This window comes from Gouania willdenowi, chromosome 3, assembly GCF_900634775.1.
Source record: "Gouania willdenowi chromosome 3, fGouWil2.1, whole genome shotgun sequence".
NCBI classification, from domain to species: Eukaryota; Metazoa; Chordata; class Actinopteri; order Blenniiformes; family Gobiesocidae; genus Gouania; species Gouania willdenowi.
Window position 1 is genome coordinate 41,505,774 of NC_041046.1, and position 25,400 is coordinate 41,531,173.

A 25,400-nucleotide genomic window follows, 5' to 3' on the forward strand; every position below is an offset into this window, starting at 1 on the left:
GACCCTGGGCCCCACAATGGGCCAATGCACCCAGTGTCCAAAAACTACACTACAAAAAAACATAAACCACTAAACCCTTCATCAAACTGAAAACTTAAAAACAGAGCTGGCAGCCATCTCCAGTCCAAACTGAAACAACAAACTGACAGGGTCGGTTAGCGAGGAAAAAATAAATCATGCAGCCACCATCAGAAGTGGAGAAAGATTTTCTATGTGTAAAAGTGTGTTCACACCGAATGCGACCGCAGCGCTGCAGTAGCTTCCATCACCCCTGATGTGTCATTTGCACATAGTGGTGCTATATGGTCACTTCATCGCTCTAGTGACGCAATCACCAGGGAACAATGTGTGTGTGTGTGTGTTGAGTTGGTGACAGGGTAGAGAGATAGAGAGGATTGATCAATTCTTTTCCTTCTTGCTCCGCTTTTACGGTTTAAATGATCAACTTACGGAGATATTAATGGCAGAGTTTACTCAGAATGTGTTATGATCTGTAGTTACTGTGGTTTCCCAGAGGTTAACCGCTTTAATTTTGCCCCGGTAAATTGAGGAAGTTGTACCACCCTCCGCAGCAGCCGTCTGCACTGAAGCGGGAGGGAGCAGGGATGGTCTGCAGCCTCTGCTTTACAGACAGTGAAGGATGAGGGTTTTGTGGCATTAAGTCACTTAAAAGATTTTTCAACTTTGAGCGATGAGGTCGTGCTCGACTTCTTCGCTCATATTACACGTCACGTCGCTTTAGGGGAGATAACTTGAGGTTGCATCATTTACATTGATTTTGATGTAATCGCATTGCTTCAGTCACTTCAGTCGCGTTCGTGTGTGAAAGGACCTTAAGAATTTAAATACATAGAAGAAATGTAGAATGATCATTTGGGTCACACCACAAGAATCATCTAAACTGACTAAAAATACTGTAAATTCAGTTTAATCTTAAAATGCACATCTAAAATAAAGTGGAATAATTACTGCTGTTAATTTGGTCATTACATTATTCGTAGTTCACCCTTAACAAGTCTGCAAATACAACACAAAGGTATCCCTCCACCCGTTGTTTCATCCTCAGTGTGTTCACCCTCACTCATAATCAGAGGTGGGCAGTGGCTGGTATTTGGTTTTGGACCTCCTGGATCTGTAGACCACCACTCCAACAATCAGGAGGCAGCTCGCAACCAGGACCACATTCAAGACTTGGCTCAGGTTCAAGAAGGGCGCTGCAAAGGGACAGAGAAAACCTCACATTTCACTTGTTTTAACTTTTTTTTTTTTGCCATCCATCCATCCAACTATTTTAAACAAGATGATGTAGGATCAAGGTCCTGTATATATTAAAGACCTGTTAATGCCCTATCAACCGGGCAGAACACTTTGCTGTCAGTTTGCTGGTCTAATGGAAGTTCCAAACGTGTGTAGAAGTAGAACAGGAGGCAAAGCGTTTAGGTACCAGACTGTTCGCCTTTGGAACCAGCTCCCAGTTTTAGGCATTTAAGGCTTAACTCAAAACCTACTTATTTGCAAAAGCTTATAACGTATAATAGCTTTAACCTAACGATTAGGAACAGAGCCCTAAACCTTTAAGATTATATAGTATAACACCAAAATTAGATTCAAACACAATTCACCACCAACACATAGTACACATAACGGGCGCTGTCCAGAAAGACACAGTGGTGCCAGGTTGTAGTTAATCCCCTGTTGTAATCAACTGCTGACACACCATGCGACCCCATACTCATTCTCATTCCACTCACACAGAGTCACTGGAGTTGCTCTGTTCCTCAGACAAAGGTCTTCTCTGCCTTTTTTTTTTCTGGCTCCACCATGATATAAGTTTGAGAAAAAAAATGTATAGACAACCGTGTGCAGCCACTGGTTGGTCATCATCTAGCATTAGTTTGTAGTTTGGGCTGCCGTAAAGCACCGGGTCGGAAGCAGGGAAAGTTGCAAGTGCGCTTTTCTGGCCAGAGACAGCAGGGATAGTTGAAAGACCGCCCAGTCACCCCATAATCACTTGTATTACTCTCACAGGCACTACGAGAAGGATTTATTAAGGTGAAAAAGTTACTTAGTTCTGCTTTAAGATATTTATATTTTAATAGCGCTTCAAGATGACTAATGGAATTTGCGCTATATAAATAAAGTTGAATTTAATCGAAATATTTCTAAACTCATTGATCTCACCTGTTTTTCACCATTTAAACATAATATTCATCGGACATGACTGATTGCTTCTCATAATCTCACTCTAATCACCCATCCTTTTACATCTCCTCACACTCACTTTAATCCACTTCTCCATTGACCTCTGTTGGCATTTATTTCATCTATTGCAGGGTAATGCTTTGTCCATAACTCTATCTAATTGTATTCTTTTTAATTTATTGCCAAAACATAAGGGCCACTTCACATCCACTGAAGTGTCCACGAAGACGGGGCAGCAAAATGTACCTGAGCGTCCATTTGGGCTGTCTAATGACCTGGCCAAGTGCAGAGGCCCCTGAGAGATGAGGTGGCGGCTGGTCTGACTGGCAGCTTCTCTCCTCCCACGATGACTTCCTGGTTGGATGCAGCCCTGAGAACAGCGAGTGTTCGGGATGCTGGTCTCACATAGGAGAACAGAGCAGGTGATGTAGACCTGCACAGATATTAAGTTTAACATATATGTTAGTGCTTTTAAAGCTAAGGCAGTGGATGGATAAACCAAGTCTACTTTGTGTTACTCACAATATCTCAAAGCAGGACTTGAGTTATAGATGAAAATGACCTCTCAATCAATCTAATTATTAACAATTTATTCACAATTGACATGTATGCAAGTAAAAAATTCAGCAGTATCACACAGAGGGGGGGAAACCACACTTTCTTTGTATGTAATGTCCTGCTACTTCAAAATAATGTGCTTAATAATGTCCTCAGAGATTCACAAACTCTGATCAGACATTTGAAACCACACTCATGTGGCACCTTGATAGAAGTTTTCTCACCGCATTGTTGGCACCGATGAACTCAAAGGCCGCCATTCCAAACCTAAACTGAGACGTGGAGTTGGGGTAGACTTGTACGGTTGAGTCCTTCACACACCTGTAACAACACAGTTGATGATGGTTTAGAACAAAGGAGAGGAAAAGCCACCACAGAGGAGGTTTTATTTGACTGTACCGACCCGTTCTCAATGATAGAGTAGCTGATGCGGGAGTTGGGGTTATCCTCAGGAGTCGCCTTGCATGATTCCACAAACAGTTCTACGTCTGGCATAGACGAGGTTGCTTCGATCTGCATGAACATCATTTGATTGAGGTTGACCTCCACCGGGTAGGTGCTGGCATCCACCTGCTGCCTGAACAGCTGGCTCTGAAAGAACTCAAACTGAAAGGAGAATGACCCAAAGCCCCTCTCCTTGAAAGCGTACGGGTTCTTGTGCTTGAATCTCAGGGTGAGGTTGTTCTTCTTTGGGAATGCACAGCAAAATGCAATCTCAACATCAGCCTTTCTGGATATGGTTTTGTTTGGTTCAGCAGAGGTTATTCCATTCTTATAAAGAATGTTGTCTTGATCTTCCTGGAAAAAACATAAAAATAAAACTATAGATAGAATACACTTATGCAATGGTAAGTTGTGACCAAATATTAGGTCACATTAATTTTCCTGGGCAAAACTTGTCTCTATCAAGCCCTGCGACTGGCATCATATTGATGGGGGTTTACACTGCCTTATGCCCTGTTTGCTGGGATAGACTCCAGAATCCCCTGCGAACCTCTACAGGATAAACGAGCATAGATGACAAGACGAGATACCGATATCTGAGTTCAGTGGCAGCACATCGAAATATCTCAAACAGGGCTAACCGCTATAAATTTAGCTTTACTTGGCATTCCAAGTCACTTTTTATAGTAGGAGGTTTGGATTTGTTCGGATTATTAGATCATGTTGTTGGATCCCGTTTGATCGCGCAAAATTTCTGGCTCAGAGTTAGATCGATAGTGCGTCAGAATGGTAATGTGTGTGGTGTTGAGATTATCGGAGCACAAACACATGATCAGAACTATTCTATGCCTGACTTCTTATGTTCATCTGTGGGGTTTGTAACGGAATAAAAAATCTCCTTATGTGTGTACCCTGTTTTAAAACACTGAGTTTGTTGTCAAATGAGTGTAAAACATTATCTTTGTCTTTCTATGTATTTTTCAGTTGCTGTACTCTTAAACTTCATATTTATGCAAGTGTGAGGATCTGATGGTCTGTGGGTTTAGTTATTCTATTGATGATTGATGTCTTGTGCTAATTTCAGTTCCGTTTTTCCGTTTTTTGTGTCCGGTCTTTAGTTTTTTAAACTTCATTTCTAAAGTGCTGCAGGGTCCAGATACTAACTTGATACAACACTTTTATGTTAATGTAGACTCAGACTTTATGTAAATGCAGAGTCCCAGGTCTGTAGTCTCTTAACTTACCTGCTGACATCTAAAGGAATTTAATGTTTTGATGGATTTCGTACCTCAACATAAGTCCCACAGGAGTCCAGAGACATGACGGCCACTAGGTGGGTTGAGTTGGAAAGTGTTTTCAGGCTGCACTCAGATTTGTCTGATGAGCGTAGATGCAGACTGTCCTCGTAACTTCTTAAGAGGTAGGTTTTCTCCACCTCAACCATCATTGTAGTTTCATTGCATGTAACTATGACCTCTATGTAAAAAAATTACAATTTTTCTAAACATGTTGTTTTCATAGTCATGGAAATATGATGATCGGTTTGAACACTTAAACCAACCGTAATGTCCAACATCGACCGTCACACAACGGAGCTCTGAGTGATACACTCGTCTGTACCTGGTTTTTGGCAAAGGAGAGAGTGCTCAGTAAACAAAGAATAACATACTGTTTCTTGCATGTATATTGCTATGGGTGTAAAAGTTGATTATTTCTACTTGTATAATATCAGCCTTCAGTTAATCAAAAAAAAAGGGTTAATTTATGGCAAAACAAAACTCTTAACATGTCCCAATTTAGAACTGAGCTGCTTGTAGGGCTGCAATCATGCAAGAATATGAATAAAATATGAAACTAACATCGCTTACTGTATTTACAGTATCTCTGTGACATGCAGTCAGGGAAAGCAAAGCAATAAGGGGAAATAAACCTCAGCACACATCCATAATGTAATGGTAACTCACCTGTCAAGTCCTTCCGCAAGAAAGCAGACTGGAAAGTGATCATGCAATTCATAATCAGTTGGTGTCCAACGTATGACAAATTCTCCTGTAGCGATCTTCCTACTTGAAATACCACTTGGTCCCGTCACTAATACTTTATAGATACTGCAAAAAAAGCATTTACAAAGGGCCTCAATATCATATTTAACTAAGGTGCTGAAAAAACTCCCAATAATTATTCATCTAATAACACGTTGAGTTTTTCTCAGTTCGATATAACAATTGAAACTATCGTCAACCTGATAACATAGCCTCCTCTCATTCCTCATTGATGGTTTTTAGCTGGCCTGGTGCTAAGCTAACTAAAACACATTGAACTCAGTAATGGTACCGAGTTCCTTCAATATCTTAGAGGACGACAGCCTGTTTACTGTGCAATAAGTTTAACAGTGTTTCATTATCTATAAAAAAAGAAAAACCAGGCACTCCAAAATTGAAAAAATCTAAATGAGGAAAGAGGTACTAAAAAACCTTTTATTTTAATGGCCAAATCATTAAAAAGCTAACATGTTTTTGACGAAGCATGGTCTTCGTCAGTGCTAACAAACATTTCTGGTTGTTGTCACACCTATTTATAGACATCAGCCAATTAAAAACAGTCACATGAAACAAGCAAGATGAGAGTCCTCCCACCAGTCTCACTCACTGGTACCATATGTTGGCCACTCCCACACCTTGTGATGGGAGCCAATCACAGACTCAGACAGAACAATGAAAGGCAGAAACAGGTGATGTAACTTAAATAATCAGCAACACATGAAAGAGAGAACAAACCTGAAAAACAATAAAAATGAGACAACCCAACATATGTTACAAAAAAACACAATTTGTTCCCTCTTGTCTCTGACAACAACCAGAAATGTTGGTTTATTTTCTTTCCTCGTTTTGATTTTTTAGATTTTGAAGTGCCTGGTTTCCCCTTGTTTTTGACACATTTCTTCCCCTTTTATTTCCAAGAACACCCAAAACTGCTATAGTTTAAACACTTTGAGTAGCTAGTCATCTCCTTGCCTTTGTTTTTCATTATTCTTTACCTGAAAAGTTGCCACAGGCCCTAAACTTAAGTCAACAGAGTTTGGAAGGAATATGAAACACAGACTGTCAGAGAATGCAGTGAAAGATGTGGAGGAGATATTTTCCAGTTTCAACTATCTGACCTTTTGTCACTTTAAAAGTTTATACATTTTGGTTGCAGGACCAGTTGGAGAAAATATATTGTCTGTACTGTATCAGTGCATCATTGGTGGACACACATTGACTTTCTTACCTTGTGTACAGTGCTATGGCTTTAATTCTGATCTCAAGGGTTGTATTGACAAAAGCTGGAAGATGGACTCCATTGGCTGGTGTCGGTGATAAAAACACAGGGAAATAATGTCCTTCAGTGCATGAAGGTGCAGAGTGTGAATCCACTGAAATCAGAAAAGAAGAATGTTGAGAAGTAAATAGTTTTAATATGAACTGTTAAGTAGGTGAAACTGTCTCCATACCATAAACACTGAACTGCAGGGGAATCTTGCTCAAAGGACGGATTGATGATCGGTAATTCTGTGGATTAATGAACATGTCATTAATAAACTCTCTGTTTGTGTCAGCTCCAAATGCGGCCTGAACTGCTTCAGGAAGTTCATTGACTGTAGTTTGGACATCTGTAGATGTTGTTGGCTCTTCCGTGGACACTGAGGAACTGGAGTCATCTACCCATGGATTAAAGGTGGTACCTTCTGTGGTGGACGCAGTGGGCCTAAAAGCACTTTGGCGTATAGCTCTCCACAGAGACAATGGCTGCTTCAGTGTATAGGATCCATCAGAGTAGGCCAATAGAATATTTTTGTTAGGAAAGTCTTCAACGACCAGCTCAATTGGTATGTATCCATGTCGACCAGCATATGTGTATGTCACTGAGCAGGAATCCTAAGGAAAGGAAAGCATTTCATTAACAAATACAGATTTAATAAATCATATTTCTTTCTCCATTATTTTTAAAGCAGATGACAGATGATGACTATTTTCTTGTTTTTACAATGCAACATTACATCTGCTATTGTTTTTCCCCAATCTCTTTACAAATCAAGTTAGAAATAATGTTGTCACTCAATTCTTTAAAGAGTAACTAAACACCGGCTTTCTACTGACCTGCCACTAGGGGGGGAAATTTAAAATATTTCTTGATTATGGGCGTTTCTCCTGACGCAGTAAGACACGCCCACTCGGACAGCCGGTTCAGTGCTGGCCATATTGCTCACAAACTGTCCCTGCTCTACTCTCATCATGAGCCTCAGAACACTGCGGCCACACACAAACACACACCGCAGTGATAAATACATGTACGTTTGCACACACGCAGAGACAGACAGGGATATGCACACAATGTGTCTGTACATACACACACAGCTCTGATTAGCGCACAATCTGCTCTTTATAGAAGCACAAAGTCAAAAACATCACCGCTGGGGGGTCTGGCCCACTCAGCACGAGCATTGTACCCATTCACTTGTGACACAGGTTTTTTTTTTTTAATAGGATAATAGCTAATTTTTGTTATTGTAAGTTTGAATGTATTATTATTATCATTAAAAATAGAAAGAAACTATTGTGTTTGTGTAAGATTTGACAGTTGGGTAGCTTGAGTTTAAGAGCCTTTATTACATTGTTATTAATGCAGTGCCAGGTGAGATGGATGCGCACAGCACCGAGCTCATTGGACCACCTGCTGCTCTGAACCCAGAGGTTGAGGATATTTTTCTGGATCTATCAAAGCTGTGGCCATACCAGCCTGTCATTGCCCAATCTCGTTAGATCTCGGAAGCTAAGTAGGTCTGGGCCTGGTTAGTAGATGGATGGAGACCACTGAGAATTCCAGGTGCCACAGTGGGGGACAGTCGCTCCAGTGGTATCTGTCATTGTGTTCTTGGGCAAGACGCTTCAACCACATTGCTTAGTATGAATATAGTGTGTGAGTGAGTGTTGGTGGTGGTCGGAGGGGCCAATGGCGCATTATGGCAGCCTCGCTTCCGTCAGTCTGCACCAGGGCAGCTGTGGCTACAACAGTAGCTTACCACCACTAAGTGTGGCATGAAAGAATAATGCTTTAATTCTGTAAAGCGCTTTGAGTGTCTATGATAAAGCGCTATACTGTATACATCGTAGTATAACAGTTTTCTTTTCTTTTTTAGCCCAATTGTTAAAAAAACTACTTGGTGCCAATTATTAAATCAGGGTGCCTCTGTATATACTGTAGCTGAGCCCATTTTGTGATGCTCAAAAAAAAGTAGACAAATAATAATTGTGCCCAACCAAGCTTTTTACATGCCCCCCAAGGACTAAGGTCTGGTGACGGGTCTGCTGCAGGGGCTGTTTCACACACGGAACATTAGACTTCCTCAATAAAACTGTCAATCAATGCAATCCGTTTCAGCCAAAAGCAAAATTCAATTGTAATAGTCAGCATTCAATCCTGATTGGCCAGAAACTGACATTTCACAACTACATAAATACACAAAATTAAAATACTTTTACTAAAATGTTAAAAGTTGGACTAGAACAATCAACAGCACTACTTAATACCCAAATACATATGTATTCAGTAGAAAAAAGTGGATTTGGGGTTAAGTTACTCTTTAAAGCACTTCCAAGATTTACATCATTACCTTTGTGAATTTGTCTCCTATTAATATCAACTATAAATTATTACATTTCTTGTTCGTAGAAAATTACCTGATCTAAAGATAAGCCTGGTTGGTTACCGCAGTGCCCACACTCATAATTGCTTGAATTTGTTGCCACTCTGCATCTCACACGGTCGCCATCCGGATCAAACATGTTCAGATTGAATGTTCGAGGGCAGTTTCTTGTAACTCTGTAAAAGAAGACAAGACTACTCACAAACTATATTCCCATGGTAACCAGAAAATAAATTAGATTTTGTCTACTACTACTTCAGGATAATTGTTTTCTAGGTTTTGTGTAACAGTCCTCTGATTACCGAACAATCGGCAGCATGGTGGAGACGGGAGGTCTGTTTGATTGTTTTGTGTCAGATCGAATCCCCAGGTCCACATGTACCATCATTCTCCAAGGTACATAACTGTTTTTGTAATCTCTTATCCAGTAGCCTAGTCTATGGTAGATGGAACTTGTTGGATATCTGAAAACATGTTAAAATAATAAGCGTTAGGTAGAAAGACAGCAATATCAAACCGTTCACACTGAGCAGAGTAACAAAGGGACTCAAAAAGAGTGAATGTGAGCACAGATCTTCAGCATATTTGTGACAAATCTCACCGAATTTCAAAGGGCAAGTTACTGTTCAGTCTCAGTCTTGTCTTTGTCTCCTTCTGGCACCATCTAATACGATAGGAGTCCCAAGCAGTCATAGTGCTGACTGATTGGATGGTGGCTCCACAGTTCCCATAAGCACATCTGTAAGGGTTCACATTGCAGGAATATGTGGCCTGCTTGTTACGGAGTTCAACCTGAAAAACAATCAGAAGAACCTCAATACTGGATTTTTTTGTGATCTTCCTTCTTGTCAATGCAAAGCGCCATAAAATAAAGCAGCATGAATACGTGACAATACGGCTGGACAATAATTATCAGTCTGCTAAGTTATCGGCTGCTCATGGCACATTTCTTAAATGTTTCTTTTTTCACTCAAAAAGACAGTTTCAGGCAATTACATAACATCTCTTTACCCTTAGACCCTGCCCAGTCAATGCTGAAATGTGCTAAGCTAATTTCAACAGCTAAGCTAACTTTTGCTATCTTAATTACGAGAAAAGCAAATATTGAAAATATCACCCAGTTTTCTTCTATGTTTAACAATTTCATCAAAACAAAGCACCATCTTAAATGATTTCATCACATGTGAGTAAAATTATCGTAATGACACCATATTGGATCATCTCTTTAGCTTTCAGAAACTCGTTGAATTTCTAAAAATTTGTTAATTAATTTATTAATTAATAAATGTAGTAAATCTAGTCATATGTTTAAGAGGACGAAAGAAAGTATTTGAGCAGTCCATGTCATTAAAAACGCGAGCATTAAACTTCTGCTCTGACAAATATTTTAATTGTTATTTTTTACCGAAACATCTATTCAGTATCTGTCTGTGAACAAAGGTAGTTGAATAGTTGGTAGTTAATTATTTTAAGGACGATGCTTGTCATTAACGAATGCGCTTTTTTTGGTTGGCAATTTTGGTGAAAAAAACATAAGAAAATATACATACAGTATATATATTTGTACAATCATTTCTTGGACTTGTTTCTGGATCTCAGCTATCCTGCATGTTTTCAATAATGTAACTGATAATGAGCTAGACTTTACAATTGTCTGTGGTGGACCATGGCAGCATCTAAAACATGCAGCACAGGGGCTCTCCAGAACCACACTTGGACATGCCTGATATAACCAATAAAAATAGATTTCAGTATGATATTTCTGCTAGAATCTGATGGGTTCCCCCTCAGTGAGATTGCATTACCTCATACGTCCCTCCTGCTCCTTTTGGCGTGACAGTCTGCGCTCCTCCGTAGTACCAGTAGATGTAGGACCATACAGAGGAAGGCATGAGCAGCACAAGCAGCAACAGCAGAACAAGTGATGTCATCTTGACGAGTGGTGCCCCAGGTGTGGATTTTGCATCTTATATATTCTTCAACACGGAAGAAAATCATATTTTCTTGTAAGTTCAATGAATGAAGGCGAACTGGTTCTGTTTTGATATGTCAGAAGTGATAAAAAAAAGAAAAAATGTCCTGTCATTACCAAGTTTGTTTTGAATTTGTGATTCATCTGCTGCCAATGTCATATTTGAATCGGATATCACATGTTATGTGCACAAAGGTGGATGTATTATCACGAAAAGAAAGGACTCATAAGGGTTCACCACATCCTCAATATGTCACTCCATATCCAAGGGTGTCAAAACTCTACTGCTGGGCTGCATTCCTGCAGATGATAGATGTCTTGTCTCTGTTTTATATTAATCTGATTTAAGTGTCACCGGTACAAGTTTTAATTTCATTTGCAATTAAAATGTATTTACATTCATGTACTTTCAAATCTTAAAACTAGAAAATTGCTTCCTAACTTAACCCTGCAAGGACCGGTTTGTATTCCTTGCTGCAGTGAGTGAGTGAATGTTAATTTTGTTATTTCGTAATAGTTTTAATGTTAACCACAAAATTTGTTTTAGCCATATATCTTTTGACTACAATGTTAAAGTAAAGTAAACTAAAATGTAATAGTTTTAGTCATCGGAACTATTTCCGTTATAGTCTGGAATAACTCTGTCACAGCGATAGTTGACTGTGTAGTTTTTTATTAGTCGTCTCATTATTGTCAAAAATTCAGTCAACAAAAACTGTCAAAAATCTTTAATCAACAAATTTGTCAATTGTTGGGACAAATACTGTATTTTAAATGACGCTTCTTTCTTCCTGAGTACATTTGTCTGGAAAGAAGCGATGGAGCAGACACATCAAACTCGAAGCCTATGGGCCAAATATGGGACCAATGTTAGAACTAGGTTTGTTTTTCCAATGCAAACCTTAAAAACTACGTCCAGTATTGTGGAGGCAATACTATTATTAGGTTTAAGTTTTTCTTTGAATTCACTTTTGGCAGCTTAGCAGCAGCAAAGAGCAGAGCTGGGCACTCAGAGAATATTACTTCCTATACATGAAAACGTTCTTCTGAGAAAGGACATGTTACTTAATTTCACATTACTTATGTACACATATACAGTATATAAATATTATAAATTATAGATTAGCTTTATTCATTGTGCAGTCGGGAAGTTTACTGTCATTACAGTAAACTGCTGCGTTGTGTGAAAATGGTGTCCATGGAGGGGAGATCAGAGCCAATGACCCACCCAGTTTTGACAACCCGCTGCAACTTCTTCTTCTCAGCCAGCGTGGTGTTCCCATACCACACTGGTGAAGATGCTCTCAACGAGATCTCTGTAGGCCTCCATCAAGAGTTGACGTTTTAGCCTCGCCTTCTTCAGCAGCCTGATAAAGTACAGCCTCTGCTGAGCTTTTTTCACAGTAGTACAGGTGTTTTTTGCCCTATTTAGGTTCTCGGGTACATGAAGGCCAAGGAATTTGTGGCTGTCAGTCTGATCCACCTCAATCCCACCGATAGTTAGTGACTGCAGAGGAGGAGCTCTTTTCCTGTAATCCACAATGAGTTCTTTAGTTTTTTCCACGTTAAGAACAAAGTAATTGTCCTCTCCGGAGACAGTTGTCCTGTGGACCGGGTTCCTGTATATGTATGTTATTGTATTTCTGGATGACTCATGCCCATTGAAAAAACAGAGCAACCCATTGTCAAGTAATAAGATACTCTCTGAATTAATTAATAACTTATTGACTTGATGTCAAAAGGTGTTTGTGAGCTCTTTAGTTCATTGTAAAGTCTTTCACTGCTATTGTTGTCACTAATAACTCTGGTAAGGCTTCCAACTTGTTCTCTGTTCATGTCGTTTGTTTGCTTGTTTTTCTGAATCAAGATTTGTTTATTTAGGATTTTCCATTTAACATTTGCACCAACGAAACATGTAGTTTGGGTTATGGTCCACCTACTTCAAGTGAATCATAAACTAAAGACTTGATCTGTCTTACTGATAAATTCAACAAAAGAAGGGGAACTGACTCTTGGTTTTAAAGTCTTTTAGAGCAAACAGATAAACAGCTGTAGATACAGCTGTGATCAGATTTTCTGAATGCGTTTACTGTAAGCCTTTAAGAGTTCACAGACCTGCACAAAGATGGATGTATCACCACAACAAAGTCAGGACTTTTCAGAGTATGTCAAAACTCTGTACTGGAGAGCTGTTCTGTTTTGCAGTAGTTTTGTATTTTGTTTTAGAATTTGTCTCCTGAAATTTCATTTTTATTCCAATTTCAATTAATAAAGGGTGTCATGTTTTTTTCAGGCACATAATACCATTCTATAGCATACTCAAATAACTATGCTTCCCAAGTTTTTTTGGAAAATGCAGCAAATAAAAAAAAAAAACATAAAAGAAATTTCCCTTTGTAGCACACAGTGCATCACGCTTCAATTTTGCCTCTGTCTCTTTAAGAAACTCCAAGCTTGTCTGACACGTCTTATGAACACTCCCCCTTCAGTACTCGTACAAACACTCATGGATTTTGTTAACTTCTGTTTTCCTGTGCGCTGTATTTGGCTACTTTCTACATTTTTACATCGAATACATTAGAATGATTATCAAAGTGAGGAATTGCTAACGTACAAACGGAGATCTCTTCCCTGTCACCGACACACGTTTACCCGTGCTGCTGCGGGCTCTGAAGAAGTAGTCCAGATTAGGATCGCATTGTTTTTTAGTGTCAGTGTACTTATTAATCCACTTCCAAATAAGATCTTGTTTTAAAGCAGTCATCTGAAAAGTGCCTGGAATAAACATAGCAGATCTTTTTGGGACGAGGGCCGTGGGCTGAACTAAGGAAGAGAACATAGGATGGGGGAAGGGTCTCGTCCCCAAGGCGGAGCCTTGTCCCCTCGAGCACAACAGCAGGGAAATGGCTGCTGGCAGGAAATTTAAAGATTTTTCAAAATTACGCGAATGAATCTGAGCAACACTGGAGGTATGATATAAAAACTCAATGATTTATCAAACTCAAAACCTGTGGGCCAGAGGGCGACCGTGGCTCAGGTGGTAGTGGGTCGTCTTCTGATCGAGAGGTTGGGGGTTCGAGCCCAGTACCTGACTATGTGTTGAAGTGTCCTTGGGCAAGACACTGAACCCTAAGTTGCTCCCAATGGTCGACTAGCGCCTTGCATGGCAGTCCTGTCCCACTGGTGTGTGAATGTGAGTGAGTGGGTGAATGAGCTGATATGTAAAGCGCTTTGAGACTGCTTCAGTGTGGTGATAAAGCTCTATATAAAATCAAGTCCATTTATTTATTTATATGTGAGTGATGTCAAATTTGTCAATTGTTGGGACAAATACTGTATTTTAAACGACGCTTCTTTCTTCCTGAGTACATTTGTCTGGAAAGAAGCGATGGAGCAGACACATCAAACTCGAAGCCTATGGGCCAAATATGGGACCAATGTTAGAACTAGGTTTGTTTTTCCAATGCAAACCTTAAAAACTACGTCTAGTATTGTGGAGGCAATACTATTATTAGGTTTAAGTTTTCCTTTGAATTCACTTTTGGCAGCTTAGCAGCAGCAAAGAGCAGAGCTGAGCACTCAGAGAATATTACTTCCTAAACATGAAAACGTTCTTCTGAGAAAGGACATGTTACTTAATTTCACATTACTTATGTACACATATACAGTATATAAATATTATAAATTATAGATTAGCTTTATTCATTGTGCAGTCGGGAAATTTACTGTCATTACAGTAAACTGCTGCGCTGTGTGAAAATGGTGTCCATGGAGGGGAGATCAGAGCCAATGACCCACCCAGTTTTGACAATCCGCTGCAACTTCTTCTTCTCAGCCAGCGTGGTGTTCCCATACCACACTGGTGAAGATGCTCTCAACGAGATCTCTGTAGGCCTCCATCAAGAGTTGACGTTTTAGCCCCGCCTTCTTCAGCAGCCTGATAAAGTACAGCCTCTGCTGAGCTTTTTTCACAGTAGTACAGGTGTTTTTTGCCCTATTTAGGTTCTCGGGTACATGAAGGCCAAGGAATTTGTGGCTGTCAGTCTGATCCACCTCAATCCCACCGATAGTTAGTGACTGCAGAGGAGGAGCTCTTTTCCTGTAATCCACAATGAGTTCTTTAGTTTTTTCCACGTTAAGAACAAAGTAATTGTCCTCTCCGGAGACAGTTGTCCTGTGGACCGGGTTCCTGTATATGTATGTTATTGTATTTCTGGATGACTCATGCCCATTGCAAAAACAGAGCAACCCATTGTCAAGTAATAAGATACTCTCTGAATTAATTAATAACTTATTGACTTGATGTCAAAAGGTGTTTGTGAGCTCTTTAGTTCATTGTAAAGTCTTTCACTGCTATTGTTGTCACTAATAACTCTGGTAAGGCTTCCAACTTGTTCTCTGTTCATGTCGTTTGTTTGCTTGTTTTTCTAAATCAAGATTTGATTATTTAGGATTTTCCATTTAACATGTAGTTTGGGTTATGGTCCACCTACTTCAAGTGAATCATAAACTAAAGACTTGATCTGTCTCACTGATAAATTCAACAAAAGAAGGGGAACTGACTCTTGGTTTTAAAGTCTTTTAGAGCAAACAGATAAACAGCTGTAGATACAGTAGTCCAGATTAGGATCGCATTGTTTTTTAGTGTCAGTGTACTTATTAATCCACTTCCAAATAAGATCTTGTTTTAAAGCAGTCATCTGAAAAGTGCCTGGAATAAACATAGCAGATCTTTTTGGGACGAGGACCGTGGGCTGAACTAAGGAAGAGAACATAGGATGCGGGAGGGGTCTCGTCCCCAAGGCGGAGCCTTGTCCCCTCGAGCACAACAGCAGAAAAATGGCTGCTGGCAGGAAATTTAAAGATTTTTCAAAAATACGCGAATGAATCTGAGCAACACTGGAGGTATGTTTTTCAGGAGGGAATGACACACTAACATGATATAAAAACTCAATGATTTATCAAACTCAAAACCTGTGGGCCAGAGGGCGACCGTGGCTCAGGTGGTAGTGGGTCGTCTTCTGATTGAGTGGTTGGGGGTTCGATCCCAGTACCTGACTATGTGTCAAAGTGTCCTTGGGCAAGACACTGAACCCTAAGTTGCTTCCAGTGGTCAACTAGCGCCTTGCATGGCAGTCCTGTCCCACTGGTGTGTGAATGTGAGAGTGATTGGGTGAATGAGCTGATATGTAAAGCGCTTTGAGACTGCTTCAGTGTGGTGATAAAGCTATATATAAAATCAAGTCCATTTTTTTATTTATATGTGAGTGATGTTAGAGCTGCATTTAATTTTCCGCTCAAGTTGCTTCCTGTTGAATCCTGATGATCCATTAAGAAAACAATGCAAACTTAGAAATTTACAGGGTTGAATATTTGATTGGAGAAACTAAAAAGGAATAGATTAGTAAGTTTAAGGGTTTTCCTTTGGGTGAATTTGATATAAGTTGGCTGAATGTGCTCCTGGTTTAGGCCTGGTTTCGGCCAAAGCTGTCATGCAACACAATGACAGCTTTGTGTGTATTCTCCAAACTGGTTTCAGGTTATTTCCAGTATCAGTTTGTTCGTTTAACAAATGTTTTGCATCTGAATTTAACCCTAACAAATCTTATGTACTCACATTCTTAGATAAGTTAAACAAGGGCATGTTTCTCAGACATCACAAAAACAAGGTTGATGAAATCTGTTGGTCATTGGACTATAAAAGTACACACATGCTTGTAAAACTCCTTAGTGAAAACTACAAGTCAACTGTGACACATGCTTGGGTTAATAAATCTGATTTAGTGCCTCACCACCAATAACCTCATTGCTGGTCACTGACATAGAGATAAGAAAACTTCCAGAGCTTCTGAGCATGCCGGATGTTAAGATTGATCAAAAACCAATTGTGATGGACCAATGTCTGAATGGGCAGATCAATCAGAATTCCCATTTAAGGCTATTGATATTAGTCATGTTCACGACATCGGTCCAGTTTTATGTTTTTCCAATAAAAAACGTGCACATTTATTTTATAAAAAAATATTATGATTTATTATAGGCATTTATTCTTTGGGGCAGAATCAAGGGGGAGGAGCCAGAGTTGGCTGGATGTGACATAGCCTTGATGATTCTGGTAATCTGGTATGAGTAAACAAGTATGATAGTTTTCTGTAAGTTGAGGTTCGAGGTGACATCATTTCAGATGTAAAACAACTGTATGTATAAAAGTCTCCCTACCTCTGGTACAACAGAAATGATAAGATCTCATTGTGTGTGAGATGCATCAAAGTCAAACAGTAACAGCTCATTAAGATTACGTTTTTGCTTTGGCTGTTGTTACATCTGGTGCCTTCTGGGCTCTTAGGTGTTCACCTTAAAGCTGCAGTTTGTAAATTTTTTCTGGTGTTATTTGGTCAAAAATCCATAATCATCTTATTATGTTGTATTGCATATTGTAATCCAAAGAGTTCTGAGTGGACAGTGAATATCTGCTCCTTGTACTGGCTCTGTAAATGAGTAAATGTTTTAAGCATTACTATTGGCTGCTCGAGCTGCTCGTCAAAAGTCAATGCGTGTTCTCGATCTGAGAGTAGGGACAGTCCCATGGCATTATATTCAAACAGAAGTCTCTAACGTGGCTTTTGGCACAGCGGTTACACGGTTAAGCAAGAGGGAAAAGGAAGACCGAGGTGGAGAAGCAACAGAATTAAGGTACAAACATGTTCAGGAGGAACGGAGTCCGCAGAGTCAGTGTGTACAGGGACTGCGCTGACTAAAAGCAGATGGCGCGCAGTCAGAGAAAGAGGGTGACAACAGACTAGATAAATAGCTTGTGAAAAATTAAGAGTATTTTGGACATTTGATGGAGTTTTTGAGAATATAATCTAACCAAATACATTAAATTAATGGGTTATGTAATCCTGTATCACTAAAATTAGCACATTGTGAAACTTTTGTACTGTAAAATGCCTTGTCATCTCCTCTCTATGTGATTGAGGGTTAAAGCCATACGCTGTAAGAAGGAAAAAAATAATTTTAAGTTATTTAAGATGGGTAAATACAGCAAAGCTGTAATTTATGTTTATGCTGCTAATTAAAAGATGTGTTTTTTTTAGGTCGTGACAGAATTCCTTCAGTTTTACCGAGTACCAATTCATGTAAATCAAACGGTACCATGTTTTGGTACCTAAACGTCTCCATGTGACTGTGAGGGAGTGGAAGAGTAGGCAATTCACAAGTTAACATGGAAACACTGCGTTTCCTCTGCAATCTCCAATGATTTGACAGCTGATGCAGTGGCCAAAGGGACAAGCCTGTATTTTACAAAATCTACAATTTGTATCTGCATTTCTACAGGCACTGATCTGTTTTTGATACAGACGTCTGGTGAAATGTGTTACAAAACTCAAGCAGCGCAGATTCACATGAGAGAAGTAGTTTGTGCAGCCGTAGCGGCAGATTAGAGAAGTTGTCACCGCATAGTTGTGATTGTAAAGGATAATAGGCACAAGTAATAAAAAAAAAAAAAAAAGCATGAGTAAATGTCGGATTACACAGCTGTCATTTTATTTGTGTAAATATCAGTTTGCACTGTTAGCCCCGCCTCTGATATAAAAACCCTATGAACTCCACAATCTGTGGTGAGTGGGTTGGATTCACATCACAAGAATCACCTAAACTGAATAAAAACAAGTTCCCTTTAATCTTAAAATGCACATCTAAAGTGAAGTGGAATAATTACTGCTGTTAATTTTGTCATTACATCATTATAATTCATCATTAACAAGTCTGCAAATACTACACAAAGGCATCCCTTCACCCATCGTTTCATCCTCAGTGTGTTCACCCTCACTCAGAGTTAGCATTTAACAATCAGGATTCGAAGGGCACTGCAAAGGGACAAGCTCAGAGAAAATCACATTACTTTTTTCTAATTTGTCATACATCCATCTTACTATTTTGAACAATATGCTGTTTTTCTAAACTCACTGATCTCAAATGATGTTCAGTGTTTAAACATAATATTAATCAGACATAACTGACTTGTACATTTTTTTTCTTCTCCACACACACTTTCCTCCACTTCGCTATTGACCTCTGTTGGCATTTACTTTATGTAATTGTGCAGATGTTATCTAGGGCACATCTTTATGATGTTCTAACTTATAGCACTACATATGGACCTGGTGATTTCTTTCATTTGTATTTTCTATTATTTGGATATATTTCCAATATTTCCCCCTGATGGTCAAAACTAAATAAAGCGGAATGTAAATGGCTACGCCTGCATCTGTTCAAGCCTGTTAAAAACAATGAATAACTTTATAAAGCCTTTGTTATACTACAATTTTTTGATCTGCCACAATAATGTAATTTGAATGAAAATACCTCAAATTGAGAGCATTTCTCAGCCATTTTTAGGTGAGATTAAGAAAGATTATTGAGATTAATTACTCACAGAGCATTGATCGTACAACGTTTTTGATCTATTGACAGCAGTAGTTGTCTGTTGCTATTTGTTTGATGATAACACTCTGTTGTATTCTTTTCTACTTTACAGCCACTAAAGTGTCCATGAAAAGGTGACAGCAGAATGTACCAGAGTGTCCACAGGTTCTGTGGGCACTCAGGACCTGGCCAAGCGCAGAGGCCCCTGGGAGATGAAGTGGCGGCTGGTCTGATTGGCAGCTTCTCTGCTCCTACGATGACTTCCTGGTTGGATGCAGCCCTGGGAGCAGCGAGTGTTTGGGACGTCACTCTCACATAAGAGAACAGAGCAGGTGATGTAGACCTGCACAGATATTAGGTTTAACATATGTTAGTACTTTTAAAGCAAAGGCAGTGGGTTGATGAGTTGAGTTAACTATACTATAATTTCAGGATTGTGTGTGTGTGTGTGTGTGTGTGTGTGTGTGTGTGCGTGTGTGCGTGTGTGCGTGTGTGCGTGTGTGCGTGTGTGCGTGTGTGCGCGTGTGTGCGCGTGTGTGCGTGTGTGTGGCAAATATCTCCCCGACGCGATGTGAGTTCGACCTGAAACTTTGTCAATGGCTTCCAAATACCCCGTGTGTGTATCTGTTATTTTGGAGTAATTTGGTGTAGCAAAATGGTCAAAACGTTAATTTTAAGATTACGGCTCCCTCGCTACTTCACTGTGTCGCAGTTTGTTTGGGTTTAAAAAAAAAAAAAAAGGTCATAATTAAAAACGTTTTTGTACAGCTAAAAGTCATTTAAGTTAATATTTAATGTTTATTTAATATTATTCCTGTGATTCCAAACTTCCTTTAAATCTCGGATCACAGATTTAACTTCCTCCTTCGTCTCCATGACTGTGGGCGGTGGCTGTGCTGACGGTCATTAGCCGACCATATCACAAACATTCTGATTCTTCAGACAGAGGAATGTAATGTTCTTGTGAGCGGATGGGTCCACTATGATTATTGTTTGTTCTGCGCAAGGGTGAGTGTTTATTCTTATATTATTCTATGTTCTAAGAAAGATGCTAGCAGCTACAATGTAAACACACTCACACGCACACTCACACGCACACACACACACACACACACACCCGCAGTATTTATAGTAAAAATATACTAAATGAGTGAAATAAAACAAAAAACTAAACAATATTTATACAAAAAGTACACAAAACGAAATGCATAAAAATATACAAAAAGGCTCCAAAAACATACAAAATTACTCCAAAAAACATACATTACAGAAAAATATACAAAACAACAACAAAATACGCAAAACTAAATATTTATACAAAAACACACAAAATAACAATATAAATGCACAAAACTACACCAAAAAAAATACAAAAATACACAAAATGATTCGAAAAAATTACATTACAGAAAAATACATCAAACAAAAAATATATAAAAATGAGTATAAAAAAACAACAAACACATTTATCATGTACACGTCCCATAAAATTAAACCAGGGAAATCGCACACACTATTTTACTTTACTACTTACTTATATACACCTCTTTGTACATCCAACCTACAAACATGTTCTCATTTGGTGATAATTGACAACTCTTAACTCTTATGCACCCACATGAATGAATACTTCCGACGGGCACTGTACTAGTAGATTAAAATAACCGCTCAATCAATCTAATTATTAACAAATTACTCACAATTGACATGTATGCAAGTTTAAAATTCAGCAGTATCACACAGAGGGGGGGAAACCACACTTTCTTTGTATGTAATGTCCTGCTACTTCAAAATAATATGCTTAATAATGTCCTCAGAGATTCACGAGCTCTGATCAGACATTTGAAACCACACTCATGTGGCACCTTGATAGAAGTTTTCTCACCTCATTGTTGGCACCGATGAACTCAAAGGCCTCCATTCCAAACCTAAACTGAGACTTGGAGCTGGGGTAGATTTGTACGGTTGTGTCCTTCACACACCTGTAACAACCAGGTTGATGATGGTTTAGAACAAAGGAGAGGAAAAGCCACCACAGAGGAGGTTTTATTTGACTGTACCGACCCGTTCTCAATGATAGAGTAGCTGATGCGGGAGTTGGGGTTATCCTCAGGAGTCGCCTTGCATGATTCCACAAACAGTTCTACGTCTGGCATAGACAAGGTTGCTTCGATCTGCATGAACATCATCTGATTGAGGTTGACCTCCACCGGGTAGGTGCTGGCATCCACCTGCTGTCTGAACAGCTGGCTCTGAAAGAACTCAAACTGAAAGGAGAATGACCCAAAGCCCCTCTCCTTGAAAGCGTACGGGTTATTTTGCTTGAATCCCAGGGTGAGGTCGTTCTTCTTTGGGAATGCACAGCTAAATGCAATCTCAATGTCACCCCTCCTGGATATGGCTGTGTTTGGTTCACCAGAGATGATTTCGTTGTTGTAAAGAATGTTGTCTTGATCTTCCTGGCAAAACATATAAATAGAGTACACTTATGCAGCGGTAAGTTGTGACCAATAAGTCGTTTCACAGGCATTATCCCGGGCAAAAACGAGGTAAATATGGCCCTTTTATTTTGTTTAGATTTGTATTTTACCACAATGGCTTCCTATTAGACTTCTAACACTGGAGGGCAGATTTTAGTGTTTTCATTTCTGAGTATCAAATTCCTGTTTTCCTCTGTGGCGTGCTGGTGAGCATTTCTGCCTCTCAGTGCAGGGATTGTTGGTTCAAGTCCTACTGGTGGCCCTCATCTTGTCTCTATCAAGCCCTGCAATTGACTGGCATCATATTGAGGGGGGTTTACACTGCCTTACGCCCTATGTTTGCTGGGATAGGCTCCAGAATTCCCTGCGACACTGAACAGGATAAACGAGTACAGATGACAAGATTAGATACTGATATTAGAGTTCAGGAATATCTCAAACATGGCTTACCTCTATAAAATTTGATTTTTTTTTTTTCCCTGACTTAAGCAAATAGGGTCAAAAACGTCCTGTCCTACAAAGGCAGTGTCCAGTGGAACAGTTTACCAACCACAGTGAGGGAAGCCCCCAGCTTAAACACTTTGAAGAATAATTTAAAGGAGTGGCTCAGATCAACCCAGTCTTGTGACCATAATTGATTTAAACTATTATTTTTATCCTAGGGCCATGTGCAATGCACTACAGCACTTTAAAATATATATTTTTTAAAAAGCTCCTTAGGGCTATTTGCCATCATGTTCAGACTTGTGAACATAATCGATTAAACTGTTATTATTATTATCATCATGCACCTCCTTAGGGGCATGTGCAATGCACTTTAGCACTTTAAATATATATATACTGTATATATATATATATATATATATATATATATATTTTATGATCCCTCTGTTCCTTGTCTTGTATGTATTCTTGTTGTATCTTGTTTTGTGACTTGCCTGGTTTTATTGTTAAGTGAGAAATTTTTACAACAGATGGGAATTAAAATAAAATCTGACTTATTTACATTTGTTTTATGTTCATTGATATAAACTGTCCCTGCTCCAATAAATAAATAAATGTTAATGTTGAGTTTGTGAGATAGGACTTTTCATACAGACATCAGGGCCCTTAAAGATGCAACAAGTCTGGATTTTAGGTAAAGGCAGACTCCTTGGTCTGTAGTCTCTTAACTTACCTGCTGACATCTAAAGGAATTTAATGTTTTGATGGATTTCGTACCTCAACATAAGTCCCACAGGAGGCCAGAGACATGACGGCCACTAGGTGGGTTGAGTTGGAAAGTGTTTTCAGGCTGCATTCAGAAGATTTGTCTGATGAGAGTAGACGCAGACTGTCCTCGTAACGTCTTAGGAGGTCGGTTTTCTTCACCTCAATCATCATTGTAGTTTCTTTGCATGTAACTATGATGTCTGTGTAACAAATAGATTTCTTTTGTAAACATGTTGTTTTCATAGTCACAAAAATATGATGATAAGTTTGAACGCTTCAACCAACCGTAATGTTGAACATCGACCGTCACACAACGCAGCTCTGAGTGATACACTCGTCTGTGCCTGGTTTGTGACAATGGAGAGAGTGCTCAGTAAACAAAGGAGAAGATACTGCAATAAGGGGAAATAAACCTTAGCACACATCCATCATTTCATGGTAACTCACCCGTCAAGTGCTTCAGCAAGAAAGCAGACTGGAAAGTGATCATTCTTTTCATTATCAGTTGGTGTCCAACGTATGACGTATTCTCCTGTAGCGATCTTTGTTTTTGAAGAACTACTTGGTCCCGTCACTAAAATTTGAAAAATTCTGCAAAAAAAAGCATTTACAAAGGGCCTCAATATTATATTTAACTAATTCGCTGAAAAAAACAGCAGTTCACATGTAGACACAAGGAACTCACAATAATTATCCATCTGATAACACGTTAAATTTTTCTCAGACCGATATGACAATTAAAACTAACGTCAACCTGATAACATAGCCCCCTCTCATTTCCAATTGATAGTTTTTAGCCTGCCTATGCTAAGCTAACTAAAACACATTGGACACAATACTGGTACAGAGTTCCTTCAATATCTTAGAGGAAGACAGCCTGTTTACTGTGCAATAAGTTTCAGTACATCACTAGTGGACACACATTGAATGTTTTACCTTGTGTACAGTGCTATGACCTTGACTGAGATCTCAAGGATTCTATTGACAAAAGCTGGAAGATGGACTCCATTGGCTGGTGTCGGTGATGAAAACACAGGGAAATAATGTCCTTCAGTGCATGAAGGTGCAGAGTGTGAATCCACTGAAATCAGAGAAGAAGAATGTTGAGAAGTAAATAGTTTTAATATGAACTGTTAAGTAGGTGAAACTGTCTCCATACCATAAACACTGAATTGCAGGGGAAGCTTGCTCAAAGGAGGGATTGATGATCGGTAATTCTGTGGATTAATTAACTTGTCATTAATGAACTCTCTGTTTGTGTCGACTTTAAGTGTGGCCTGAACTGCTTCAGGGAGTTTATTGCCTGCAGTTAGAACATCTGTCGTTGTTGGCTCTTCTCTAGCACTTTGGTGTTTAGCTCTCTGCAGAGACAATGGCTGCTTCAGTGTATAGGATCCATCAGAGTAGGCCAATAGAATATTTTTGTTAGGAAAGTCTTCAACGACCAGCTCAATTGGTATGTGTCCATGATAACCAGCATATGTGTATGTCACTGAGCAGGAATCCTAAGTAATAGGAAAGCATTTTATTGACAAATACAGATTGAGCAAATCTCCTACTTTTCATCTCTCTTTCTTCTTAAAGCAGATGACAGGTGACGACTATTTTCTTGTCTCTACAATGCAACATTACATATCCTATTATTTTCCCAATCTCTGTACAAAGCAAGTTAGAAATCATTTTGTCACTCAATTCTTTATGGCACCCCCAGGATATACATCATTTGTTCATTTGTCTCATATTGATATCAACTTTAAATTACCTGATCTAAAGATAAGCCTGGTTGGTTACCGCAGCGCCCACACTCATAATTGTTTGAATTTGTTGCCACTCTGCATCTCACACGGTCGCCATCCGGATCAAACATTGTCAGATTGAACGTTCGAGGGCAGTTTCTTGTAACTCTGTAAAAGAGGACACAACAGATTATATTATCATGGTAACCAGAAAATAAATTAGATTTTGTCTACTACTTCTTCAGGATAATTGTTTTCTAGGTTTTGTGTAACAGTCCTCTGAATACCGAACAATCGGCAGCATGGTGGAGACGGGAGGTCTGTTTGATTGTTTTGTGTCAGATCGAATCCCCAGGTCCACATGTACCATCATTCTCCAAGGTATGTAACTGTTTTTGTAATCTCTTATCCAGTAGCCTAGTCTATGGTAGATGGAACTTGTTGGATATCTGAAAACATGTTAAAATATTAATAAGCGTTAGGTAGAAAGGCATCAAACCGTTCACACTGAGCAGAGTAACAAAGGGACTCAAAAAGAGTGAATGTGAGCACAGATCTTCAGCATATTTGTGACAGATCTCACCGAATTTCAAAGGGCAAGTTACTGTTCAGTCTCAGTCTTGTCTTTGTCTCCTTCTGGCACCATCTAATACCATAGGAGTCCCAAGCAGTCATAGTGC

The 25,400-nt window shown here is 39.2% G+C and overlaps 2 protein-coding genes and 1 pseudogene across 2 annotated transcripts; 1 reads left to right on the forward strand and 2 right to left on the reverse strand.

Moving 5' to 3' along the window:
- On the reverse strand, positions 1 to 10,826 carry LOC114460878 (uncharacterized). The gene is made up of 13 exons (XM_028442759.1): positions 10,696 to 10,826; positions 9,492 to 9,682; positions 9,193 to 9,354; positions 8,925 to 9,066; positions 6,698 to 7,121; positions 6,475 to 6,619; positions 5,169 to 5,312; positions 4,766 to 4,824; positions 4,493 to 4,680; positions 3,164 to 3,558; positions 2,985 to 3,081; positions 2,449 to 2,635; positions 1 to 1,214 (listed from the first exon to the last, which is right to left on the reverse strand). Exons 1-13 carry the CDS (start codon positions 10,819 to 10,821, stop codon positions 1,078 to 1,080), a joined length of 2,397 nt encoding a protein of 798 aa, XP_028298560.1. The 5' UTR covers positions 10,822 to 10,826; the 3' UTR covers positions 1 to 1,077.
- Positions 7,966 to 8,082, forward strand: LOC114461362 (uncharacterized; annotated as a pseudogene).
- An 8,644-nt stretch (positions 10,827 to 19,470) lies between the features above and the next one.
- Positions 19,471 to 21,697, reverse strand: LOC114480328 (CUB and zona pellucida-like domain-containing protein 1; the record flags this gene model as incomplete). Its single annotated transcript, XM_028474387.1, has 3 exons — positions 19,471 to 19,635; positions 21,178 to 21,274; positions 21,357 to 21,697. Coding segments are annotated over 3 exons (603 nt in total), but the record flags the coding sequence as incomplete, so codon positions are not given.
- Positions 21,698 to 25,400: the final 3,703 nt, after the last annotated feature.